The sequence below is a fragment of the Equus caballus genome, chromosome 3 (genome assembly GCF_041296265.1).
Source record: "Equus caballus isolate H_3958 breed thoroughbred chromosome 3, TB-T2T, whole genome shotgun sequence".
Classification (NCBI taxonomy): domain Eukaryota; kingdom Metazoa; phylum Chordata; class Mammalia; order Perissodactyla; family Equidae; genus Equus; species Equus caballus.
This window is the reverse complement of record NC_091686.1, coordinates 29,513,849-29,537,771: the sequence shown is the minus strand read 5'-3', so window position 1 is coordinate 29,537,771 and position 23,923 is coordinate 29,513,849. Positions and strand designations below refer to the sequence as shown.

Genomic DNA, 23,923 nt, shown 5'->3' with positions numbered 1-23,923 from the left:
GGCACTAAAGTGGGGCAAAGGAGAACTCAAATCCTAGCTCTGTCGCTTACTAGCTGCATGACCTCCAGCAAGGAAGCTCTCCGAGCCTCAGTTTCTTCATCTGTAAAATGGGGATCATAACAATAGCTTTCTCACAGGGCCGTGAAGAGAATTAAATGTATGTAAAACACTTAGTGTGGCAGCCAGCATATAGTGCACACTTAGGAAATGTTACCTATGATCTTTATTCATAATACGGTTATTACATGGGGACACACATGCAATTAAATTTCTTATCTTCCCGCTGCTGCCAAACTTTTGGAAGCTTCGAGGCTTAAGAGCAGCAACACAAGCAGGTGGTCAGACACAAGAGGGAACTGGCAACCTCAAGCTGGAAACCTCTAGCAGGAACCCACTCTCTGGATTTAGGTGTGGGGGTCATCAATCACCACACACAGCCCTGTCTCCCCAAGGAACCTGAGAAATCCAGCGGAGCCCCTAAAAGCACGCAGCTAGTGCTTTTCTCTGCCCTCGTGCTGCCAGTGAGGAGCTCTGGAAGGAAATTATATGCTAACAGTTAGGGGAGGAGCATTTACCTACACAAGAGCAGTGAGGTTTCTCAAGATGGCCACTAACTATAGAGCTGGGGGCTTGTTATTCAAATTCCAAGTCAGTGGATTAAAATACCAGCGGCCCCACTGGCAAGTTATACCCTGCAATGGTGGAAATGAGAAGATGATGACGGAAAAAGTCTCTGGGGCCAGGAAGGCAGCATCAATTAGTAGAGAGAGCTGGGTAGGCAGTAGGGGGTCTGGGACAAACCAGAGACTGTATGCTTCCTTCCTACTCAGAAGGCACCAAGGGGAACTCAGGACCCATGTATAGCCACATCTCAATTTTTTTCAAGCCAAGCCAAAAATCTGGATCTTAATATGAATTCCCCCAAGTTTTAAATGTAGGCAATTCATTTTAAAAATGTTTAAACCATTGGACAGACCAAGTACAACCGACTACAGGCGGAATGTGACATTCTGGCCACTAGGGGCAACCTCTGGTCCAGACGAGTTTCTCCCAAACTAGATTCTACAGTGGGCAACCTCAGGGTTCTACAGTGGGCAACCTTGGCGGCTCAGGGATTCTGCAGAAATCTGACTCCAATTTCTTTTTCTCCTCTTTCCCTTACAAACACGCACACATTAGTTTTAAAGAGAACCGTAAGAAAAAGCACAGGTTGAAATACATCGTACATGGAATTTTTTTCACAGTGGAGCCCATCAACGGGTTAACTCGTGCTGGCAGGTGAAATAACCTTTGTGCAAACCCTATTCTCAAGCTTTGCCTATCATCTGTCTGAGGAGAGAGCATCCTGAAACTTCACAACAAACGATTATAAAAATTGTTATTTGAAGCTACTTATCTTGAGTGAATCAAGCTTTCTCAATCCTGATCAACTGCATAAGACAAGAACCGTCATTTTTCTGGATTTCATATGTACACTGTCATCAAAACATTTTCATTGTCCTCCAGACCAATTATAAACAAAAGTCACAGATTTTAAGCTAAAAAAGAGTTTTGATCAGTTTTTATGCAGCAGAGGTTTTGGTTAAGGTTTCATAAAAAAAATGAGGGAGGGGATTTATAGCATTTCAAAAGTTTTATAACCAATGATCTGATTCAATACCTTCACTTTAGAGAGCAGCCTGAGTGAGAGGAAAAAAGAGGGCTTTTTCCAAAATCGCTTGGTCAAAGGTCAAGTTGGGGCTGGAATCCAAATCTTTCAAGTCCCAAAGCCTACACTCTTTCTATTCTATGTGGCAAACCAACAACTAATTATCATATACAGGAAAAAGTGATCACACTGCAATTGAATTTTTTACTCTATAAAATAATGTGTTTCCCCCCAATCTAGGCAGTCAGGAAATGCTTCTCCCAATTCTCTACCTCAGATACATGCAAAATCCCATGGCCAGCCGTCACCTATCAAGAGGCCTCACCCTGTGGCCAGCCTGCAGGCCTGCATGCAGAAGGCAATTAATAATTGTTTCCTAGCAACTTCCACACTCATCACTTAAAAATACCCGCACTCTCGACCCCCAATCCCTCGTTCAGCCCTCCTCAGAGCCTGGTGGGGCAAGAATCAGCACCCTCATTGCACAGATGAGAAGACTGAGGCCAGGAGAGGTCAGTGGCTGGCCCAAGATGACACCGGTAGTGATTTCTCTAAAACGAAGTCCCCAAAATGCCACTGTCAGGTCAAAATGCATGCACATTTAAATTTAAAATAACATATTATCTTCAGCAAAAACTATATTCTCATTAAAAAATGAATGAAAGTAAAAAGAGAAGCAACACACATAAATCCCTCAACCCAGAGATGGTTACTATTAACGATCTGATAAATTTCCTTCCAGAGTGAGACAAGGCAGGAGAGTCCGTTGAACTTTTTTTACTTTAACAGACTCAGATTAAATTCCAATTCGACTAATGGCCATTCATGTTCCCACCAAGAAGGTCCGTGAGCACCATGTCCCCACATTTTCCCCAAAATCACATTTAAAAACGTCTGCCAGTCTAATAGGTGAAAATGGTGTGTCATTGCCATTCCCACTCTGTATTTCCTTGTCTAGGAGGGAGACCGAACACTTCTCGCGGTTTTCTTAGGAACATGCTGGACTCTGAAACACAGGGGAAACAAAAACATCATTTGATCATTTGCTCAAGAATCATCTTACCGACTTTTGCTGTTCAAACATAAGTTTTTTATAGAAGAGATGGAACTGTTCAAAGCTGAGTTCATCTTTGTGCGCGCCTATTTCCTGTAAATATAAAAAAAAGTGACCACACGGACTTTTGGTGTCCGCCACAAGCATGCCTGCTCCCTGTCGACAGAAATAGAACAGCTTTTCTACAACACTGGCTGAAATCAGACTCGCATTCCTCTGAACCCAAAGCGTCCACAAGTTTCCTAATTTATCTGCCTGGAGAAGATACCCACAAGGGACCCCAACAAGGAGAACTCTTCTCTTGAGCCCCAAAAGGGAAGAGCCTCAGCCAGAATTCCAAAAGCCATAATACAGAACTCTTCCCTTTTGGGGGCAGAAGATGCTTTCCAATCCAGATGTATTTATAGGATATGTATCTAAAGGTCATTTTTAAAGCATAAGCAAACGAACCAAGACTTTGGAATTAGATAGAGCTCAACTCCAGTTAAGGCTTGTCTCCTGAATTTCTCAATGGCTTTGGGCAATTTACTTGACCCTTTCAGACTCTCAGTTTCTTCATCCGTAAAATGGGAGAACCACCACTACCCTCCTAGGACTTTGCTGAAACCAAACCAGATAACAACTATGTAACACCTGCTCAGTAAAGGCTCAATAAAGAACAAAATGGTGATCAATGGTAAATGCCTCTCCCATCTCTCCTCTCTTCTTAAATCCCCACCCTTCTCTGTTTCTGCCTTCTTGGATTAGTCGGAATGTTGGGGGCAGGTCAAAAGATGGCTTCATAAGCCATAAAGCGGGTTAACCCTTCCAGAAGCTCATTGGTACAAAAATGAATGAGCTTTTTCAGCTGAGGAATCCTGTGACTGAGGCTGCTGTTGACATGGCCATGTGAGTCCTCCACCTGGGGCTACTGAGATGGAGCATTGTTGGGTTCTTTGACAAGAGTCAGTATCTCTCTGAGGGCCAGAATGGGCACCTGTACAAAATCTCCAGCCTTGCACTGTTTGGAAAAGCCCCACCTGACCTACTCTATCCCGTCACTTAGGGAGTGGCTTTACCTGACCCAGATCTACCAGGAGCTTAATTACACAAGAACATAAATTGAGGGGTGGGTAGATGGAGGGATGTGTGGATGGGTAGATGGAGGGATGGGTGGGGGGAGGGTTAAGTGGGAGAATAGATGGGTGGATGGAGGGATGGAAGGGAGGATGGATGGGTGGGAAGTTGGGGTAAGGGCAGAGAAGAGCCAACTCTGACAACTACACTACCAGGACTTGCATCTCAAAATGCCACGTCCCTGGCAACCTACATAAGGAATCTTTCATAATATTTTCCAAAAGAAACACATTTGTTCATATTACTAGAAGGAAAATAAGCTGCAGGATGGTGAGGGAAGGCAAAGTTGGACTGGTGGAAATGTTCCAAGTCAAGCAGCTCGGTAAACACCGTCTTCCTTGATGACGTCCACTGCTAGGATTCAGAACGTGGTCCTAAGATCTCCACATGACCCCTCTGTCTGGACTAAGACGGATGAATCTGGAGGCGAAGGACTTTTCTGGGTACCATTCGATGGAGCTCAAAGGCACACAGGGGCTTCACGTGAGAGGCACAAGCAGCCCTGAGTTCACAAACTCACCAGGCCGAGCTCTGAAACTTACCACAAACTTATCTTTCAGGAACTTGGCACTGCTCACTTTGAAGTTGACCAGGGGCAAGATGGTCTTCAACTCTCGGAGGCTGATGCTGCAAAAGAGGGAAACCCCAGCTCCGTCAACCTCGAGGGGTCTCAACCATGGAGGGTTTAGCCTATCGGCCTCCACCTCGGACAGCCCTCCAGGAGACAACCCGGAGAACAGCTCTTTAGTGAGCATGAAGCGGGAACAAGAGACCCTGGTTTCAAGGTGGGGGTGACATCTCGATGCACAAGGCTGGTCTCCACCCTTCAAGGATGGCCATGGATGAGGGTCAGAGAGGGGAGTCACAGTGTGGGCAGAACACGGTCTCGGATAACCAGATAACCTTTGCAGACATGAAATGTCACAGGGGTTCAAACCAAGGGGAGGTCACTGAAGGCCAGCGAGGGGGAGGGGAAGGAACCAACCTCATTTGAGCCCCTACCGTGTGCCAGGCTGCAATAATGTTACCTAACCCCTCACGACATTTGCCCCCCTGGCACAGTATGCATTATCAACCCCAGGGTTCAGAACAGGCAAGGGCAGGGGTTGGGGGACGGGGAGGGCACTGCTCAAGGTCAGAGCTGAACAGCAGCAGAGGCTGAGTCTGAATCAAATCCCCAAAGATCTAGTCATTTGCCCACATCACAGAGATCTTCCTGAGTGTGCTTCACTGGGGCCAGGCAGCAAGATGCAGTTTAGGAGGAAAGAAAGGGAGGGATAGCACATTCCAGGCAAAAGACAGAACAGTAGCAATAATAACAACCACAGCAATGATAACAATAACAGCTGAAACGTAAATAATGCATATTCAACACCAGGATTGTCCTAGGGACACACACTCATTTAAGGTTCCAACGACCTTATGAGGTGGGTACCATTATCACCTCCATGTTCCAGGCGAAGACACTGGGGCTCAGAGAGATTCGGTGCTAGTATGGGTGGAGTCAGACTCCAGCAGTGTCTGGTCAGACTCTGTAACCACTGCCCTTGACTGCCTCCCGGGGAACGGCATGAACGGTGGGCAGGGGTGGGATTAGAGTGGCGGGTCAAGGCATGAGATCCCGACCCTTGTGGCTGCAGAGCCGAGTGTCCAGCGGAGGGAAAGAAGATGGTCTGGAGGGTAGTTGGTGTGGTCAGAGAACACTGCTCCGTGTTCTTGGAGACGTCAGACTAGACGCGCGCTGTGCATGGCCAAGGAAGGAAGCCCGCCCAGGCTGTGGGCAGAAAACGGCCCGTTTCCTCCACACTGTCAACTCGGCCTCTGCTGGTACAGCCAGAAGAAAGCAGCGCATTACACTCAGCAGCTGGCCCTGGAGATGACCGAGTGGGGCTCCTGGCCATCCCAGTGTGCCCACCTCCAGCCGTCTCATCTCTAGTCTAATGGTCTGCCTAACATCAGACACCTTTACTGGCAAGATGCTTCCTTACCCCCTACTACCGCCAGGGCCAGCACCAAGGGCTTTTCCAGAGAGATGTTGAGAACAACAAAAAGCCTCCCATGGGCCAGGTAGGGCTGGCCAGGCAAGAAGCAAGCAGGCTGGCTGAGACCCCCTTTCTGACCCAGCCCCAGGGGTGTCCAGGAAGAGCCAGGGCAGGATGAAGGGAGAGGAGCAGCAGGAGCTGGCACTGTAAGACGAGGCAGGGAGAGGGTCTGGCCAAGCCAGTGGCCCAGCGGGGCTCATGCAGGACCAAAGGAGAGGTCAGAGTCCCCTTAGGGACCCAGAACTTCCACAGGCGGAAACAAGGCCAAGAAATCTTCTTACATGCAGAAATAAAGAGATTGCGGGGCTGGGGGCCAGTGGAGCAAACACAGGCCTGGGGCATGACAATCTGAGCACTGGGAAATTCGAGCCCACCCGCTCCAAAAGTCCCACCCTACAGTGGAACAAGGGGGTAAAAAAGTAAAGACGGCAGCCAAAGAGCTTCACTGGACTCCTGCGCCAGGACCTCGCCACACCACGGTCCATCCATGCCCCAGCTCCCCAGTCCTCCCTCTGGGCGTGTGGATCTGTGCTGCACTGCCTAACCCCGAGCCAGGACCGGGACCCTGATTCCCCCGCTGCTGGAGGGCAGGAAGCCAGCAGCTCCCAACTTTACCCCCTCCCTGTCCACGACTTGTCATCGGATAAAGACAGTGCCTCGGACAAAGTCATATCCAGTATCCAATGACTGGTCCGAGCGCCTGGCCCTCTGGCCTCGATTCAGGACAGCTCTGCGGGGCCAAGCCCGGGGCTGCCCGTGGGGTCGGCTGAAGCCGTGGCTGTGACTGCATCTCAGCCCCACTCCTCCCCCTGCCTCCAGTTCCACAGGCATCCGTGCCTCACGCACTCCCCAGTAAGCTCCCTCACACAAACCCACATCTCAGATTCCGCTGCCTGCGGGCTCAACCTGAGACAGCCGGTTAGGAACCAGGGCAATCCCTTTTGGAAGAGATGGTAAAAACGACCCTCCCACCATCGATCAGAAAGGCCCCCCGCCTCCATGACAGACATCACTGAACAATCATAACGTGCATCTTCCCTTCTCGGCCTGGCATGGTCCCAGCTCCTGCAACACCGCCCCCCAGGCAGCCTTTACCAAACAGACAAGGGTGCGGCCCCAGGAAACCTACCCTGAGACTGGACCAAAACCTTTGCCACCCCAAGCTTCTTATTACAATAATGCCAACAACAAGCATTTATTAGTGTTTACCATAAGCCAGCCACGGTTCAAGCACTTTTCACAAATCAACCCACTGAATCGTCACACCAACCCTAGGAGGTAGGAACCAATATCCCTCTTTGACAGACAGGAAATTAAGACACAGAGAAATTAAATAATCTGTCCAAACTCATACGACCGGTGTTAGAGCTGAGCTTCAAACCTCAGCACTGCCCAACAGAACCTTCTAGGATGATGCAAATGTTCTAAATCTGGGCTGTCCAAGGAAGTAGCCACTAGCCACATGCGGCTACTGAGCACTCGAAATGTGGCTAGCTCCACTGAGGAACTGAATTTTTAATTTTATTTAATTTTATTAATTTAGATTTAGTGGCCACCATTTGGGACAGTGCAGCTCCAGAAGCTTGTTCTCTAAGTAGGGTCCCCACACCAGAAGCATCAACCTCAGCTGGGAATTTGTTAGCAATGCAAATTCTTGAGCCCCACAGCAGACCTAGTGAGGCAGAATCTCTGCAGGGGAGGCTGTGCAGGCCTGTGGCTAAAGGCCCCGCAAGCGGTCCCAATGTGCTGGAGCCACAACTATGAACCGCAAGAAACCTATTTGCATTCCTGCTGAAGGAGAGAACTGCGCCCACACACCTGCCTCCCACCTGCACCCCCACCCACTTCCGCCTCCGGAGGCCCAACTCCGTCTTCCCTGTGTCCCTGTCAGGCTGAAGAAGAACAGGAAGTGAACACAGGGCTTATGCAAATTCAGCTTTATATGGGGCAAAGGGCAAAAGAGGGAAAGAAATGTCCACAGGAGACAATATGCTACCAGTCCTTGGGGCCCCTGTTCCCTCTGTGGGACTTGGCCCCTGGGAGCCTCACGCTAAGGGATGCAATTCCAGTGAGCCTCATAGAAGGTTCTGGGGCTTTCTCAAAGGGTATTGACCAGAGAAATTTCCTTAGAATCTCATTCCCAGATAAGAGACAACTAAACTCTAAAGGCTCAAAAACAGGGGTCTCTGGAAATCTGGCCAAGATTACCATTAACATATTCAGGCCTTTGACTCAGTCTCCCCAGGCCTGGAAATGTCATAAGGAGGACTTTCAAAAAACTAGAATGTTCCATTTGCCCGGTATTATGTCTAGGAATGAAAAGGGAGGACTTTCATTCATCCAACACACACTATTAAGACCGAACCAGCCACATCCCTGACCTCAAGGAGCCCCCAGCTATGTGAGCAGCAACAGCAAGAGAAAGATTCAAAGAAAGCCCAGTACATCCGTCCAACGCATGACAGGGGAGTGAGAGCACGAAGGCCGAGAACCCTACATTGACCCCGAAAATGCTTCTCGTGAGGGTCACATCATATGTTCGATTTGAACACAATTCAGTAAAAATGTAAACATAAGGAAAAACTGGACACAAATAAAAAGCAACTTTTCAAGTCAAATATCAAATTCCCTTTGGTTGAATTATGACGCAGCCATTGACATGATGTTCTTGAAGAGTTGCAATGAAATGTAAAAGTTCTTAGGGTTTATCGTGAGGTGAAAATAGTTTAATCCTCCCCTCCTTTAGTGTGGGCTGAATTTAGTGATTTATTCCCAAAGAACACGGCTGAGGGGGCGTTACCTTACAAAGGAGAAATCTGGAAGATGCCACCTCAGCCAGGTAATCAAGGTTGACATCACCATTGACGAGCCATGTTGAGAGCACGGACCCCTTTGATACGCTGTGCTGAAAAACACCTTCACCTCTGTGACATCCTTCCCCAACACCCACAACCTCGGACCACCCATAACTCCAGACTAATCTGGATAAAAAGAGCAGACCATCACAAATCGAAGGACGTTCTACAAAATACTTGAGACGTACTCCTCAAAACTGCCAAAGTCATGAAACACAAGGAAAGACAGAAAATCTATCACAGATCAGAGGAGACCAAGGGGACAGAACAACTAAGTGTAACGTGAGCCCTGGGGTGGATCCCAGACCAGGAGAAGGATGTTGCTAGAAAAAATGGCGAACTGCAAATAAAGTCTCGGGTTTAGTTAATAGCCATGTACCAATGTTGGTTTCTCAGTTTTGACAAATATCCCATGGTAACGTATGATGTGAACATTAGGAAAAACTGGGCAAAGGAGTATCTGGGAACTCTCTGGACTCTCTTTGCAACATCTCTCTAAATGTAAAATTAGGGGGCCAGCCCCATGGCCAAGTGGTTAAGTTCGCGCGCTCCGCTGCGGCGGCCCAGGGTTTCGCCAGTTCGGATCCTGAGTGCGGACATGGCACCGCTCATGAAGCCACAGTGAGGCGGTGTCCCACACGCCACAATTAGAACGACCCACAACTACAAAAAAATATACAACTATGTACTGGGGGGCTTTGGGCAGAAAAAGAAAAAAATAATAAAATCTTTAAATATAAAATTATTCCAAAATTTAAAAATTAAAGAAGAACAGGATTAAGATCACACATGTACCTGGATTTTAACAAAGCAAAATGAACACATGAAAAAACAAAGCTGAGAATGGAAATCCACCAAAAAAAAATTATAGCTGGAGCTAACAGTGTTTATCCCTTAATATCAAATTTATACACATTTTTTTCTAGTTTTCAGTATTTCTAAAATTTTCTATAATGGACATGAGTTACTTTCATAATTTAAAAAAGTCCATGTGCATTTTTTAAAAGGTAACAATAAATGAAAGTGTAAAAAAGAAAAATAAAATGTTATGTAATACCTAGCCCTGGGTCAGAGCTTGGAAGTCGAATAAAGATTAAAATCATACAGTGAAATTGTAAAATGGGCAAAGGACTTGAACAGACATTTCTCCAAAGAAGACATACGAATGGTAAAAAGCACACGAAAAGATGTTCAGCATCCCTGGCCACTAGGAAAATGCAAATCAAAACCAAAACGAAATACTACTTCACACCCATTAGGATGGCTATTATCAAGAAAAGAAAGAAAGAAAGGAAGTGTTGGCAAGGAAGTAGGAAAAAATGGAACCCATGTGCGCTACTGGTGGGAATGAAAAACGGTCGCAGCTGCCGTGGAAAACCATCTGGCAGTGCTGCCAAATATTGAACAGTATGACCACTTGGTCCAGCAATTCCGCTTCTGGGTAATGCACAAAAGAACTGAAAGCAAGGACATCAACACCCATGTTCACTGCAGCAATACAACAGCCAAAAGGTGGAAGCTATTCAAGTGTCCATTGACAGATGAACGGATAAACAAAATGTGGTGGATACACCCACTGGAATATTATTCAGCCTCAAAAAAGAAGGAAATTCTGACACAGGCTATAGTGACACAGATGAACCAGGAAGACATGATGCTAAGTGAAACAAGCCGGTCACAAAAAGACAAATACGGCATTATTCCACTCATCTGAGGGACCTAGGGCAGCCAGATTCAGAGACAGAAAGTAGACTAGAGGTTACCAGGGGCTGAGGGAGGAGGAGATGGGCGTTGTCATTTCATGGGGACAGAGTTTCAGTTTACAAGTGAAAAGAGCCCCACACCATGAATGTACTTCATCACACAGAAGCGTACACTTAAAATGGTTCATTTTATGTGATGCATATTGAACCACAATAAAACAAATGAAATAAATAATTTTTAGTCACAAGTCACAGTGGAGAAGGGAAGATTTCTGCCTTTTACCAGCTTCCAAGAACACAATTTGAAAAAAAAAGCAACATCAGTTGGGCAGCCCCATGGCCGAGTGGTTGGGTTCGCATCTTCTGGTTGGGTTTCGCCTGTCTGAATCCTGGGCACAGACATGGCACTGCTTATCAGGCCATGCTGGGGCAGCATCCCACGTGCCACAACTAGAGGGACCCACAACTAAAAATACACAACTATGTACCGGGGGGCTTTGGGAGAAAAAGGAAAAATAAAATCTTGAAAAAAACAAAAAAAAAGCAACATCAAGTGGTGACGGGTGAGCCTCCAACCCTGGTGTCTGACACCTGGCAAGCTGGGTTGTGTAGACAAGTTATTGAGCTTCCCTTGGCCTCAGTGTCCTCATAAAATGGATCAAGGGGTTCATGGCTCACCGTCTGGGAGCATCCCATAAGCATCCTTATTCCATCAGTATGTGCAGTGCTCAGCACATGGCTGATGCAAAGCGAGCTCTCCACAAACGCCAGCCGCTTCCATCTGCCTCCGCAGCTGCTGGAAAGTGAACCAGGGGGCTCAGGCCAAGGAAAACGCCTGGGGGCTGGGCCCGGCCGCTGGGCCAGCAAAAAGCTGCCTCCTCGCCTTGAGGCTTTGCTTCTGTGGCTCCTTTGTTTTCCTTCAGGAAACAGGATCAATCGTGGGCGACAGGAAAGGAGGGGAAACTGGCAGAACAGAAGTCCGTTGCCCCTTCGTTGGTACCTTGGTCAAAGCTCCTACAGAAAAACTCCCTGCGAGCCTCACAGCAGCACGGGAAAGGTGGGGTTTTCCACACGTTAATGGAGCAGAGGACTCTGCCCACTGGGAGGGAGGTAAGCGTGGAACAAGGACTCAAGTCCAGAAACAGACTTCCTCTCTGCTGAAGGTTCCAGACCCGCCGACGGAAAGACAGATCCCCAAGAAGAACTGGCAAGAATCCATTCAGAGCAAGAAAGTCAGAGGGAGGCTTCCATATCTTGACAACGGAATATGGAGAAGCACACTTTGGAACCAAAGCAACAACCCTGTACCACCACTGACCGCGTGCAGAGAGGAGGGCTCCACCTGTCACCTCTGTGCCAATCTCAACTATGAATCACCCCATAGCCACAGAAAAAGGAAGCCCTTGTGGGAGGCACCACCTCTGAGGCTGAAAGAGACCAGTGTGTAGAAAATCCTCTGTTGTGGGGACCTTATATGACCCACCTGGGTAAGGCCAGGGCGTAGCCCAGGGTGTGGGACCACACAGTGAACGCTGATGAGGGGAGGGAAGGGTAGATGCACAGAGAAACATGGACGAGCTGCTGGCTGACCTAATGTTACTAAACTTCTCACCACGTTGTGGTTACTGTCTCCAAATGATCCCGTCAGAGGTGCACAGAAGAGATCACAGAGGCCACCCCAACTCTGAGATCAACACGTGATGGAGAACATTGGCCTGACGCAGAGGCATCTCACAGATGGAAAGACTTTCAGGAACAAAACGGGAGAGCTGTTGAGGTCAGGTGTTGCCTCACATACGATCCTGACATATCTTAGTGTAGAATGGAAGGAAGGAAAAACATTGAACAATTTTTAAAAAGGTCTGATGTGCGGCTAAAATGACACCATGATGGTAAAGCGCTTATTAGCAGGGTCCCAGGGATGCTGACTGCTCAATAAATGGTAGTTTTTATCCCTACATTATTGATAAGAACTGGATCAACACCCAAACAAAAAAAAAGGCATGAGAGGATGTTTGACCTCACCCATAGATAAGGAAATGCAGGTTTAGGCATAAATGCATTGTTGCCTTTCACCCATCAGATGAACAAAGGTTTTCATAGTCTGTCAACACAAGGTGCCTGGAAACCAAGGCTCTCTTGCACCACAGGTAGAAATACAAATTGCTACCACCTCTTTCAAAATGTTAGACCGGAAAATGCTTTGCTGCTGGTATTCCTCTTTGAGGAGTTTCTCCTACTCATACGCTCCTCACACAAGTTTACAAAAAGGTGAACCCAAAGGTTTTCAAAGCAGCACTCTTCACCATGATAATCAAGGACCAGGAACGACTCTCTGTCCACCAAGAAGGAAATGATTTCTCATCAGTCATTTCCTGCATCCATTCAAGGACAAACCACATTTGTCACAAAAATGTCTGGCACACGTGGAGGGTTGTGTGTACCCACAGGGAGCCTCTCCAAGATGGACCGTTACGGAAACAAGTCAAGTACACTGAAATACATGTTATGGCATCGCCCATCTCATGTCTGCCCAGCCCTGCTGAGCATCACTATTTAACTTGGTTTACTTCTTTGTGGCCAATCTCTCTCCCACCACGAAGGAAGGGCAGGTGCCATGGGGATCCCGTTTCTCCCTAGAACACAGAAGGTGCTCGAATGTGAAGGCCTAAATGGTGAGGTCAAAGTGCTCCATGGCAGAAAAGTCGCCCTCAGCAGACGGACTTCAATTTTCCCCTGAACGAGGCTCGACGAGGGTGGAGGTATTGTTGCCCCCGACCTCCAGCACCCAGCACGGCGGCTGGCACCTTGTAGGTAAAGTGACCCCAGGGGACCCTTTCCAGACCACAAAACATGCTCCGACCCCCTTGGAATGTTTAGAGAAACAATGAACATTGGCGTTCACAATGATCCCGAGAAAACCACAAAAATGTGAATAAATCTTACCTGTTCCTTCTGGTTTGATCCACAGAATAAATCTGCTTTCTCAGCCAACTGGGAAGAGAATTGAGACCAAAAAAAGAGAGAGAGAGACAAAGTTAGAAAACAGCGCAAGTCTAAGTGAGTTCTATGGGATGGGGACAAAGGAGACAGGAAATGAAAAGGAAGGCTTTTCCAACTTTCCATCTCGGCGGCTTGGGTGGCAGCTTTCTCCTTGTGGCTGAAACACCCAGGCTGAGCCAGGAGGCCCCGACTCTGGGAGGCTGGCTTTCTCTAACCTGACAATTCCCTCTGACAGGATTCACTAATCCCCGAAAAGCTGGTAAGAAAATCGGTGGAAATTGGAGGGCTTTGGTTTACTAAGGGGACAAAAATTCAACACCAATTCCACCCAGACATCCATGGCATGGACGAGGCAGCCCTGAGAAGGCCTTCATCACCCCATAAGGGAGTGGCAGGTGGAAAATTCCAGACCGCGCATCTGCTCTCCTTTGATCTGTCAGCTTCGTCCCTTCTTACATGAGGAAGCCCTCCGGTCCTCCCTTCAAACACAGCCCCAGTGCACGTTTCTGTCTCAGTTTAACGCGCGCCTCCCCCCAGCAGGCCCAGGCCCCACAGTGAGCGAGGCGCTTCTGGGAGACATGGGGCGACCATAGCCGCTACCAGGTGGACACTGCACACGGGACGCTCAACGAGCCTCCAAGACGAGATGTCCCATTGCTCTTTCTTTTGCTTGTGTTGGTTAAAGAGAGAAGAATAAATGAAAGAGTGAGTGAAGACAGAGAGAAACAGGCAAAAAAGCCAATACCTCTCAATAATGGTGGGTGTGGACGCACTCATCGCTTCCTGGTGTAAGATTTTCAAGCCAGACAGCCACTTAGTTGCATCTTCTCTAGAGTCAGCTGGAGAGACAAACGGGAACAGAAGGGCTGTGTGAGTCCCTGGAAGACCTCTGCTCAGAGACCTGGGTCCCCCGCCTCCCCAGCCCTGCACAGACCGTGGGGATGGGAGAAGCCTGCGCCCGCACCAAGTTTTGCAGGAGGGAGCAAGCAGGCATCTCCTCCGCACTCCATGGTTCTAAGACCTGCTCTGTGTCTGAGATGAGGCCATGGGTGCCCATGACGAGCCTTCCACAGCAGGGGTGACGAGGGGGCAATTTTGTTTTCAGAGTTTTAGCTTTTAGCCCTATGTGAACGAAGATGCAGGACCTGGGATAACACGCCACAACCCTGAGCAGCCCTCAGCATTTCCCCTGTTTCCAGTCAAGGCCAGAGAGAGGGGCAGAAAGCAAGTAATGCTGATGCGTGCATGGGAAGTGGCAAAAAGCAGTAGTTAAGAGCTTCGTATCATTGCCAAGTCCCACTGCACCACTTCAGGGCTGTGTGACAGGCATCTGATTACTTAACCCCTCTGTGCCTCATTTCCTCATCAGTAAAATGGAGCTAGCAAGGCGAACAACTCGCCGAGTTACTAAACATCTCCTAACCAGCAGGCACCTTGTTAGTCCGGACAAGCAGCAAGCGAGGTTGTTGCTCTCACGCCTCCTGTTCAGATGAGGAGAAAACTGAGGCTCCAGACGGTTGAGACATGTCCCAGAAGCAGGGAGTGAGAAGCTGGGATCTGAATCTAGGTCCTGCCCATCTCTCTACCTGACCTTGAATTCCAGGGCTCTGGAAGAGGGACCCCAAAGTGGGACAGACACCAAAGCTGGCATCCTGGGCTCCAAGTCTTGCTTGGGGTCTCACGGCTTCCTACCAAGAACAGTGGCCAGGCCTCACCCTATACTGGGGCTAAGTGGACGCAGCTCTGAAGGCTCATGGTCATGGGCCCCTTTCTCTCCTGCCCCATCTTTGCCACCCACCACACACCGTCAATCAGACATACACTCACATCATTTCCCACATCCAGCTTGCTATTCCCTTCCTCCAAGCCCTTGCACATGAAAAGCCCTCTCCCTGGATCATCCTTCCTTTTTCCTTCCAACTCCTACTGATGCCTCAAAACCCCAGTTAAAAGTCCCCTCCTCTGCAAAGCCTTCCCTGGAATTACGCATTCTGTGCTCCTACAGCACACTGTTATGCTTCAACTATAGCTCTTATCACAGTCAACTCTAAGTCTCTGTCCACACATCTATCTCCCCAAGGAGACTGGGAGCTCCTTAAAGGCAGCGACTGGGTATTATCCATCTTTATAGCCCCTGACATCTAGCACAATGCAGCACAGAACATATGCCCAAAAGATGAAATAATGAATGAGAAATGAAACCAATGAGAGCTATCTGACTCTAAATTAAACATCCCTACCATTGCTCAACCATCATCCCTTCCCGCCACTTTGGTCTACTTTTAAGGGTATTCATTTTCTCTCTCATCAGTCATGCCTACACAGACAATTCTAAGTCATTAAGTTCTAGGATTGGACCTGAAGGTAGTGACAAGCTTCTGCCCCTGAGCAAGGGCTGAGCTCCTTCACAGCTCTTCTTCTGGGCTCTCAGAGGCCTCTCTGGCTTTTTGGTGGATTCACAGAGATGCCCAAAAATCTCACCTCCACATCCCTGTGTCTATGTGTGTGCATGTATGTGTACTGCATGTGTGGACAGTGTGTGCATGTGAATGCATGTGTGTCTCTGCGCTGTGTGTACATGCATGTGTGTATGCTGTGGATATGCATGCATGTCTTTGCGCTGTGTGTACATGCGTGTGTGTGCTGTAGATATGCAAGCATGTCTGTGTGTGCCGCATATATATGTATGTGTATGTTGCGTGCACATTTATATGTGTGAGATAGAAGATTTCAGGACAGTTCCTTCAGGACAGTTAAGTCAAGTAAATGGTATAAGCCAGACTTTCCTGGATAAAAAGTGTAAACCGCCTTCAGCTCTCAGCATGAACCAGGCAGGCCCTTAACATAATCCTTAAACATCCCAATGAAGTAGGCATTACCATTCTCCCTGTTTCACAGCTGAACAAATAGCAGCTCAGAGAGGTTGAGTAGCTTACCCAAAGGCACACAGCTAGAAAAGGGCAGGATTAGGATTCAAAACTATGATGCCCCCAAACACACATTAGTGGGTAGGCAGGTGTGACCATCCTGCTGCTGGAGAGCATCCTGGGGAGGAAACTAGGGCACACCAAGGAGAAAAGCACGGTGGGCGTGCACCCACCTGCCAAACTGAGTGTGCTGAGGACGAACTGGGTGCCGTACAAGATGGTGAAGCAGCAGTCTTCCTTCTGGCGGACGGCTTTCGCACGCTCAAAATCCTTGGAGCTCTTCCCTGGGCGGATTTCCTTTATTTCCATGATATCCACTGAAAGAAAATTAACATGAGCCAATGAGAGGCTGGAGTTCACACCACCTGAGGATGCAGCCACACACCCGCACCCCAGACACGCAGCCCGATAAATTTTCCTTTTGCTTTGGTTAGTGTGAAATGAGTTTCCGTCACTTGTGACCCTCAGAGTCCCGGGACATACATCTCAGTTCTTGCACTGAACAGAGCAACGGGAGAGTGAGGTAACCCTGGAAATGAGGGAGTTGGGAAGGAGAGCTCAGCTTTGACCCGGGCTAAGGAAGAAGTCAGACCCGGGTCTAGACAGGAGAACAAAGGCATTTAGTGTCTGGGGTGAAACAGCACGGAAGGTCCAAGGTCACTCACACGTAGCAACAGGAGGAAGGGGCAGAGAATGAACTTAGGGGGGAGGGTGATGGCATGCATGAAAAGCTTCTGCTTTCTTACCACGGGTCTAGCTAAACTGAAAACAGCTTGGGGGACAAGAGTCATGAAGGAATGTGAAAAGACTTTCAATAAACAGCGTTTGCTCTGCATCCTGTGTGTGGCAGTGGTTATACAAATCTACACATGTGATAAAACTCTATAGAACTATGCACCAAAATGAAAACACAATAAACAAATATCAAACACATGTCAAAAATGGCAAAAACCAATCAAGGCCTGTAGTTTATTTAACAATTTTGTACCAGTGTCAATTTCCTGCGTTTGATAACTATGGTTACGAGAGATGTTACCACTGGGGAAGCAGAATGAACGGCACACAGAAACTCTGTACTACTTTTGCACTGTCAAAATGAGTCTAAAATTGTTTCAAACTAAAAAGTTTTAAAAACCACTTATCAATTATGGGGGAGGAGATGTCTCTACACTTTGCGGTGTAGAGAGTTATGGGGGACACATACCCACTCTTCACCCACCCCCCAGAAACCTGGGAGTCCTTTTATCTTCACTCCTCAAAAACAACACAACACCGATCCTTTGTGTGCGCCGAAATTCACACCTTCTAGGAGGAAATTAGCACTGACTTAACCATCTCAGCAGTTACCCAAGAACATTAAAAGTATTAAGGTTTGTTCTCAGACATTACCCACTTACCCAGCTGACTGCCAGTCAAGAGTCTAGCGACTTTAATGACAAATATGTGGAGACCAAACAGCATGCTCCTGAACAACTATTGGATCAACGAAGAAATCAAAACTTACCTGGAGACAAAGGAAAATGAAAGCATAACATGCCAAAATTTATGGGATGCTGCAAAAGTGGTACTAAGAGGGAATTTTATAGCAATACAGGCCTACCTCAAGAAAGAAGAAAAATCTCAAACAATCTAACACTATAGCTAAAAGAACCAGAAAAAGAAGAGCAAACAAAGTCATTAGAAGGAAGGAAATAATAGTAAAAATCAGAGCAGAAATCAACGAAACAGAAACTTAAAAGACAAGAGAAAGAGCCAGCTCTGATGGCCTAGGGGTTGAAGTTCGGTGCTCACTGCTTCGGTGGCCCAGGTTCACTTCCCAGTGACAGAATCGCAGCTCCCGTCAATCGATAGCCATGCTGTGGCGGCATCCCACATAGAAGAACCAGAACAACTTACAACTAGGATATGCAACCATGCACTGGGGCTTTGGGGAGGAAAAGAAAAAATAAAAACAATGAACGAAACTAAAAGCTGGTTCTTTGAGACGATAAACTAAAATGACAAACCCTTAGCCAGACTCACTAAGAAAAAGAGAAGGTTCAAATAAACACAATCAGAAATGAAAGAGGAGAAATTACAACAGACACCACAGAATTACAAAGGAGGATAAGAAAATACTATGAGAAGCCATACGCCAACACATAGGAAAACCTAGAAGAAACAGATAAATTCTTAGAATCGTGCAACCTCCCAAAACCCAATCAAGAATAAACAGAGGGGCCAGCCCTGTAACCAAGTGGTTAAGTTCACATGCTCCACTTCAGTGGCCCAGGGTTTCATCAGTTCGGATCCTGGGCGAGGACATGGCACTGCTCATAAAGCCATGCTGAGGTGACGTCCCACATAGCACAGCCAGAAGGACCCACAACTAGAATACACAACTACGTACTGGGGGGCTTTGGGGAAAAGAAGAAGACAAAAAGAGAAAAAAAAGAAGATTGGCAACAGATGTTAGCTCAGGTGCCAATCTAAAAAGAAAAAGACAAACCGTTTCTAAAAAAAGAAGAAGAAACAGAGAATGTGAGTAGACCAATCACAAGGAAAGAGATTGAAACAGTAATCAAAAACCTCCCAAAAAACAAAAGTCCAGGACCAGATGGCTTCTCTGGAGAATTCTACCAAACAGTCAAAGAAGACTTAATAATTATCCTTCTCAAACTCTCCCCAAAAATTGAAGAGGATGAGATGCTACCTAACTCATTTTACAAGGCCAAAATTACCCATATACTAAAACCAGACAAGGACAACACAAAAAAGGAAAATTACAGGCCAATATCACTGATGAACATAGATGTAAAAATCCCCAACAAAATATTAGGAAATCAAATACAACAATACACTAAAATACCAAAATCAAATGGGATTTATTCCATGGATGCAGGGAGGGTTCCACATTTGCAAATCAATCAATGTAATACACCATGTTAACAAAACGAAGCATAAAAATTACACGATCAACAAATGCAGAGAAAGCATTTGACAAAATCCAGTAGCATTCATAATAAAAACTCTGAATAAAAGGGGTATAGAAGGAAAGTAGCTCAGCATAATAAAGGCCATATATGACAGACCCACAGCCAACATCATACTCAACAGGGAAAAACTGAAAGCCAACCCTCTGAGAACAGGAACAAGACAAGGGTGCCCACTCTCACCACTCCTATTCAACATAGTGCTGGAGGTTTTAGCCAGAGCAATTAGGCAAGAAAAAGAAATAAAAGGCATCCAAATTGGAAAGGAAGAAGTAAACTGTCACTGCTTTTGCAGACGACATGATTCTATATATAGAAGACCCTAAAGAAGCCACCAGAAAACTATTAGAAATAATCAACTACAGCAAAATTGCAGGGTACAAAAATCAACACACAAAAATCAGCTGCATTTCTATACACTAATAACCAACCAGCAGAAAGAGAACACATCCCATTTATGATCCTGACAAAAAGAATAAAACACCCAGGAATAAATTTAACCAAGGAGGTGAAAGACCTATGCACTGAAAACTATAAGACATTATTAAAAGAAATCGAAGAAGACATAAAGAAATGGAAAGATATTCATGCACATGGATTGGAAGAATAAACATAGTTAAAACGTCTATTACCTAAAGCAAAATACAGATTCAATGCAATCCCAATCAGAATCCCAATGACATTCTTCACAGAAATAGAATGAAGAATCTTCAAATTTATATGGAACAACAAAAGACCCCAAATAGGCAAAGCAATCCTGAGGAAAAAGAACAAAGCTGGAGGCATCACACTCCCTGACTTCAAATATATTACAAAGCTATAGGAACCAAACAGCATGGTACTGGCACAAAAACAGACACACAGATCAATGGAACAGAACTGAAAGCCCAGAAATAAACCCACACATCTATAGACAGCTAATCTTCCACAAAGGAGCCAAGAACATACAATGGAGAAAGGAAAGTCTCTTCAACAAATGGTGTTGGGAAAACTGGACAGCCACATGCAAAAGAATGAAAGTAGACCATTATCTCGCACCCTACACAAAAATTAACTCTAAATGGATTAAAGACTTGAATGTGAGGCCTGAAACCATAAAACTCCTAGAGGAAAACATAAGCAGTACACTCTGACATTGGTATTAGGAGCATCTTTTTGAATACCATGTCTACTTGGGCAAGGGAAACAAAAGGAAAACTAAACAAATGGGACTACAGCAGACTAAAAAGCTTCATAAAGCAAAGGAAACCATGAACAAAAGAAAAAGACAACCCAACAACTAGGAGAAAACACTTGTAAATCATATATCCAACAAGGGGTTAATTTCCAAAATAGATAAAGAATTCATACAACTCAACAATAAAAAAATGAACAACTCGATCAAAATATGGGCAGAGGATACGAACAGACATTTTTCCAAAGAAGATGTACAGATGGCCAACAGGCACATGAAAAGATGTTCAATATCACTAATTATTAGGGAAATTCAAATCAAAACTACAATGAGTTATCACCTTACACCTGTCAGAATGGCTATAATTAACAAGACAAGAAATAGCAAGTGTTAGAGAGGATGCGGAGAAAAGGGACCCCTCATACACCGCTGGTGGGAATGCAAACTAGTGCAGCTACTATGGAAAACAGTATGGAGATTTCTCAAAAAATTAAAAATAGAAAAACCACATGATCCAGCTATCCCACTACTGGGTATTTATCCAAAGAACATGAAATCAACAATTCAAAGAGATCTCTGCACCCCCATGTTCATTGCAGCTTTATTCACAACAGCCAAGACGTGGAAACCCATCAACAGACGAATGGATAAAGAAGATGTGGTATATATACAATGGAATATTACTCAGCCATAAAAAAAGACAAATCCTGCCATTTGTGACAACATGGATGGAACTTGAGGATATTATGCTAAGCGAAATAAGTCAGACAGAGAAAGAAAAATACCATATGATTTCACTCATATGTGGAAGATAAACAAACAAACAAACACATAGATAAGGAGAACAGATTGGTAGTTACCAGAGGGGAAAGGAGTCGGGGGTGGGCAAAAGGGGTAAAGGGGCACATATTTATGGTGACAGATAAAAACTAGACTATTAGTGGTGAACACGACTCAGTCTATACAGAAGCTGAAATATAACAATATAAACCTCAAATTTACAGAGTTATAAGCCAATATGACCTCAATAAAATAATCTTTTTAAAAAGAGTCTAGTGACTTTAAGGAAATATTTTTTTTCCTATCTAGTCTAACAATGATTATCTAACCATCTCTTTCTCCATAAAATATCTCTGAGAGAATATTTCAATTGGCCTACTGTGAGCTTTTATCAAACTTACAGCAAAATTATAATAAAAACTTGATACATGTACATAACTAAAGAAAATATTTCAGATAATGTAACACTGTCTTCAGGCAATCACCAAGTCTTATCAATTCTACTTTCTAAATTGCTCCTGAATCTGTCAACTTGTATCCATTTCCATGGTCAACACCATAATCCCAGCCACCGTTATCTCCTGCTTGGTCTAGTGAAGTAGCCAGAAGTTACCCCCAGCCATCTTTATGAAATACAAATATGCTCAGGCCACTCCTGGGCTTCAAACCTTCTGATGGCATGCCAGTGCCCTTGGGACTAAGAACAAGGCCCAGTGTTAACCCTCACTCTCCACGCTCCAGCCACCCTAGCAAGTGCATGGTGCTCACTCCCACCACAAGACATCAGCACGTGCTGTTGGATCTGCCAGGAATGCTCTTAGCCCGGTTAGCTCCAAGCTCTCCTTCCAGTTTCAGCTCCATCATCATCAAACTCACAGAAAACCCTTCAACTCCTGCTATGCTACATACTAAGCCCCTCTCCCCCATAGCACCGAACAGAGGCAAGTGCTTATTGGTGTGAATCATGGATTCACAGTGTTTACCACGGATGGTGCTCCTTTCCTCATCACTGTATCCCACCCCTGGCAAAGTAGGTGGTACACAGTGGAGCCCAATAAATAGTTGTTGATAGAGGAAGAGGACAGAGTGAGATGAGGACACAGGGACAGAACTGGAAATGGGACAAAGAGGGAGAGAGACACATACTGATATGAACATAAATGGAGACACCCAAACACGGTAAAAGAGGGACAGACACACCAGACATGAACAGAGGACAAGCCACCCAGATGAGGAGGGAGAGAGACACAAACACGCACACATACAAAGTCAGAAAGAGAGAAAGAAACATGGCAGATGGAAAGAGAATGAAATAACAACAGCCAGTCTAATGATGCAAGTGGCCCCGATCATCCATACACTGCCTTTCTCATCAGCACAAGCAAGCAACCTCACTTTGGAAGCCAGTCCTGTCCCAGGAGCGGGCAGGCATCCACCCTTATCAGCCAGGACTGGTCGCCTCCATTGTGTCATCTTGACTCCTTCCCTCTTTCTTCTCCCCAGATGTGTTTGGCTTATTCATCATACTTCTGAAAAGACTATGCTTTCTCCATTGGACTGCCTTTGCTCCTTTGTCAAAGATCAGTTGACTCTATTTATGTGGGTCTATTTCTGGGCTCTCTACTCTGTTCCACTGATCTAACTGTCTATTACTTCACCAACACCTCATTGTCTTGATAACTCTAGCTTTACAGTGAGTCTTGAAGCCGGGTGGCGTCATCCTCTGACTCTGTTCTTCAGTATTGCGTTGTCTATTCTGGGGCTTTTGCCTCTCCATATAAACTTTAGGATCGGTTTGTCAGTATCCACAGAATAACTCGCTGGGACACCGACTGGAATTGTGTTGAATCTATACATCACGTTGGGAAGAAGTGCCATATTGAGTCTTCCGATCCATGAAGGACTAGCTATTCATCACACGTTCAACCGTTAGCCAGACATTCTGCTAGATGTACTTGGTCCTGGCCCTTACGAGTCTTAACAGACACCTTGGCCTCATCCACAAGGATAAAAATAAAGGCATCAGTAACCATGTGAAACTCTCATTCATCAGCACAGTGCTGATGCTTTGCATGTTGTCACAGGTGAGTTCCCTGGAACCCAAGCCTGAGGCAGAGACATTTGTTCAGGTGTTGGGGGGCGGGCGGGGCCTCAAAGGAGAAGGGACTGCGGGAGCAGGATGAGGCCAGAGAAGAAAGCTAAATCAGGCGGTAGTCCCAGTAGAGGATGGGCTTCATTCAGCCTGGTCACACGGAGCCTCTGGAGCACGGACCACACCAGGGAAGTGGGTCTTCCTGGAGGCAGGGAGGCTGGCCTCTTGGGAGAGAGGTGCGCGGGCATGGTAACCAGATCTGGGTGGGGCAAGACAGCACCTCTACACTGACTCATCGGTCCTCACAACACTATGAGGCAGGTACAGTGACTGTCCCTATTATACAGATGAGGAAATGGAGGCATGAAGACGCGAAAGACCTTGGGCCAGGGTCACCAGCTGGCAAGTGGAAGAGCCAGGATTTGAACCCTTCTCATGGTCAAGCAGGTGACTCTGAGAAGCAACACAAGGCTATGCGATCCTCTTCCCACTGTGCCCCGCCAGCAAGTCCCACCGTGCACACACGCAAGTGCACACACGCACAAGCACACAGCTGC

The 23,923-nt window shown here is 46.3% G+C and overlaps 1 protein-coding gene across 1 annotated transcript in view; it reads right to left on the bottom strand.

Moving 5' to 3' along the window:
• Positions 1–23,923, bottom strand: part of PLCG2 (phospholipase C gamma 2) — a 146,812-nt gene that overhangs the window by 69,760 nt on the left and 53,129 nt on the right. Inside the window, exons 3-7 of the mRNA XM_001501998.7 lie at positions 16,522–16,665; positions 14,167–14,260; positions 13,365–13,412; positions 4,361–4,445; positions 2,712–2,795 (exon numbers count right to left, since the gene is read on the bottom strand). Of these exons, the coding sequence (XP_001502048.2) occupies positions 2,712–2,795; positions 4,361–4,445; positions 13,365–13,412; positions 14,167–14,260; positions 16,522–16,665 (455 nt within the window). The remainder of the gene's footprint in view (positions 1–2,711; positions 2,796–4,360; positions 4,446–13,364; positions 13,413–14,166; positions 14,261–16,521; positions 16,666–23,923) is intronic.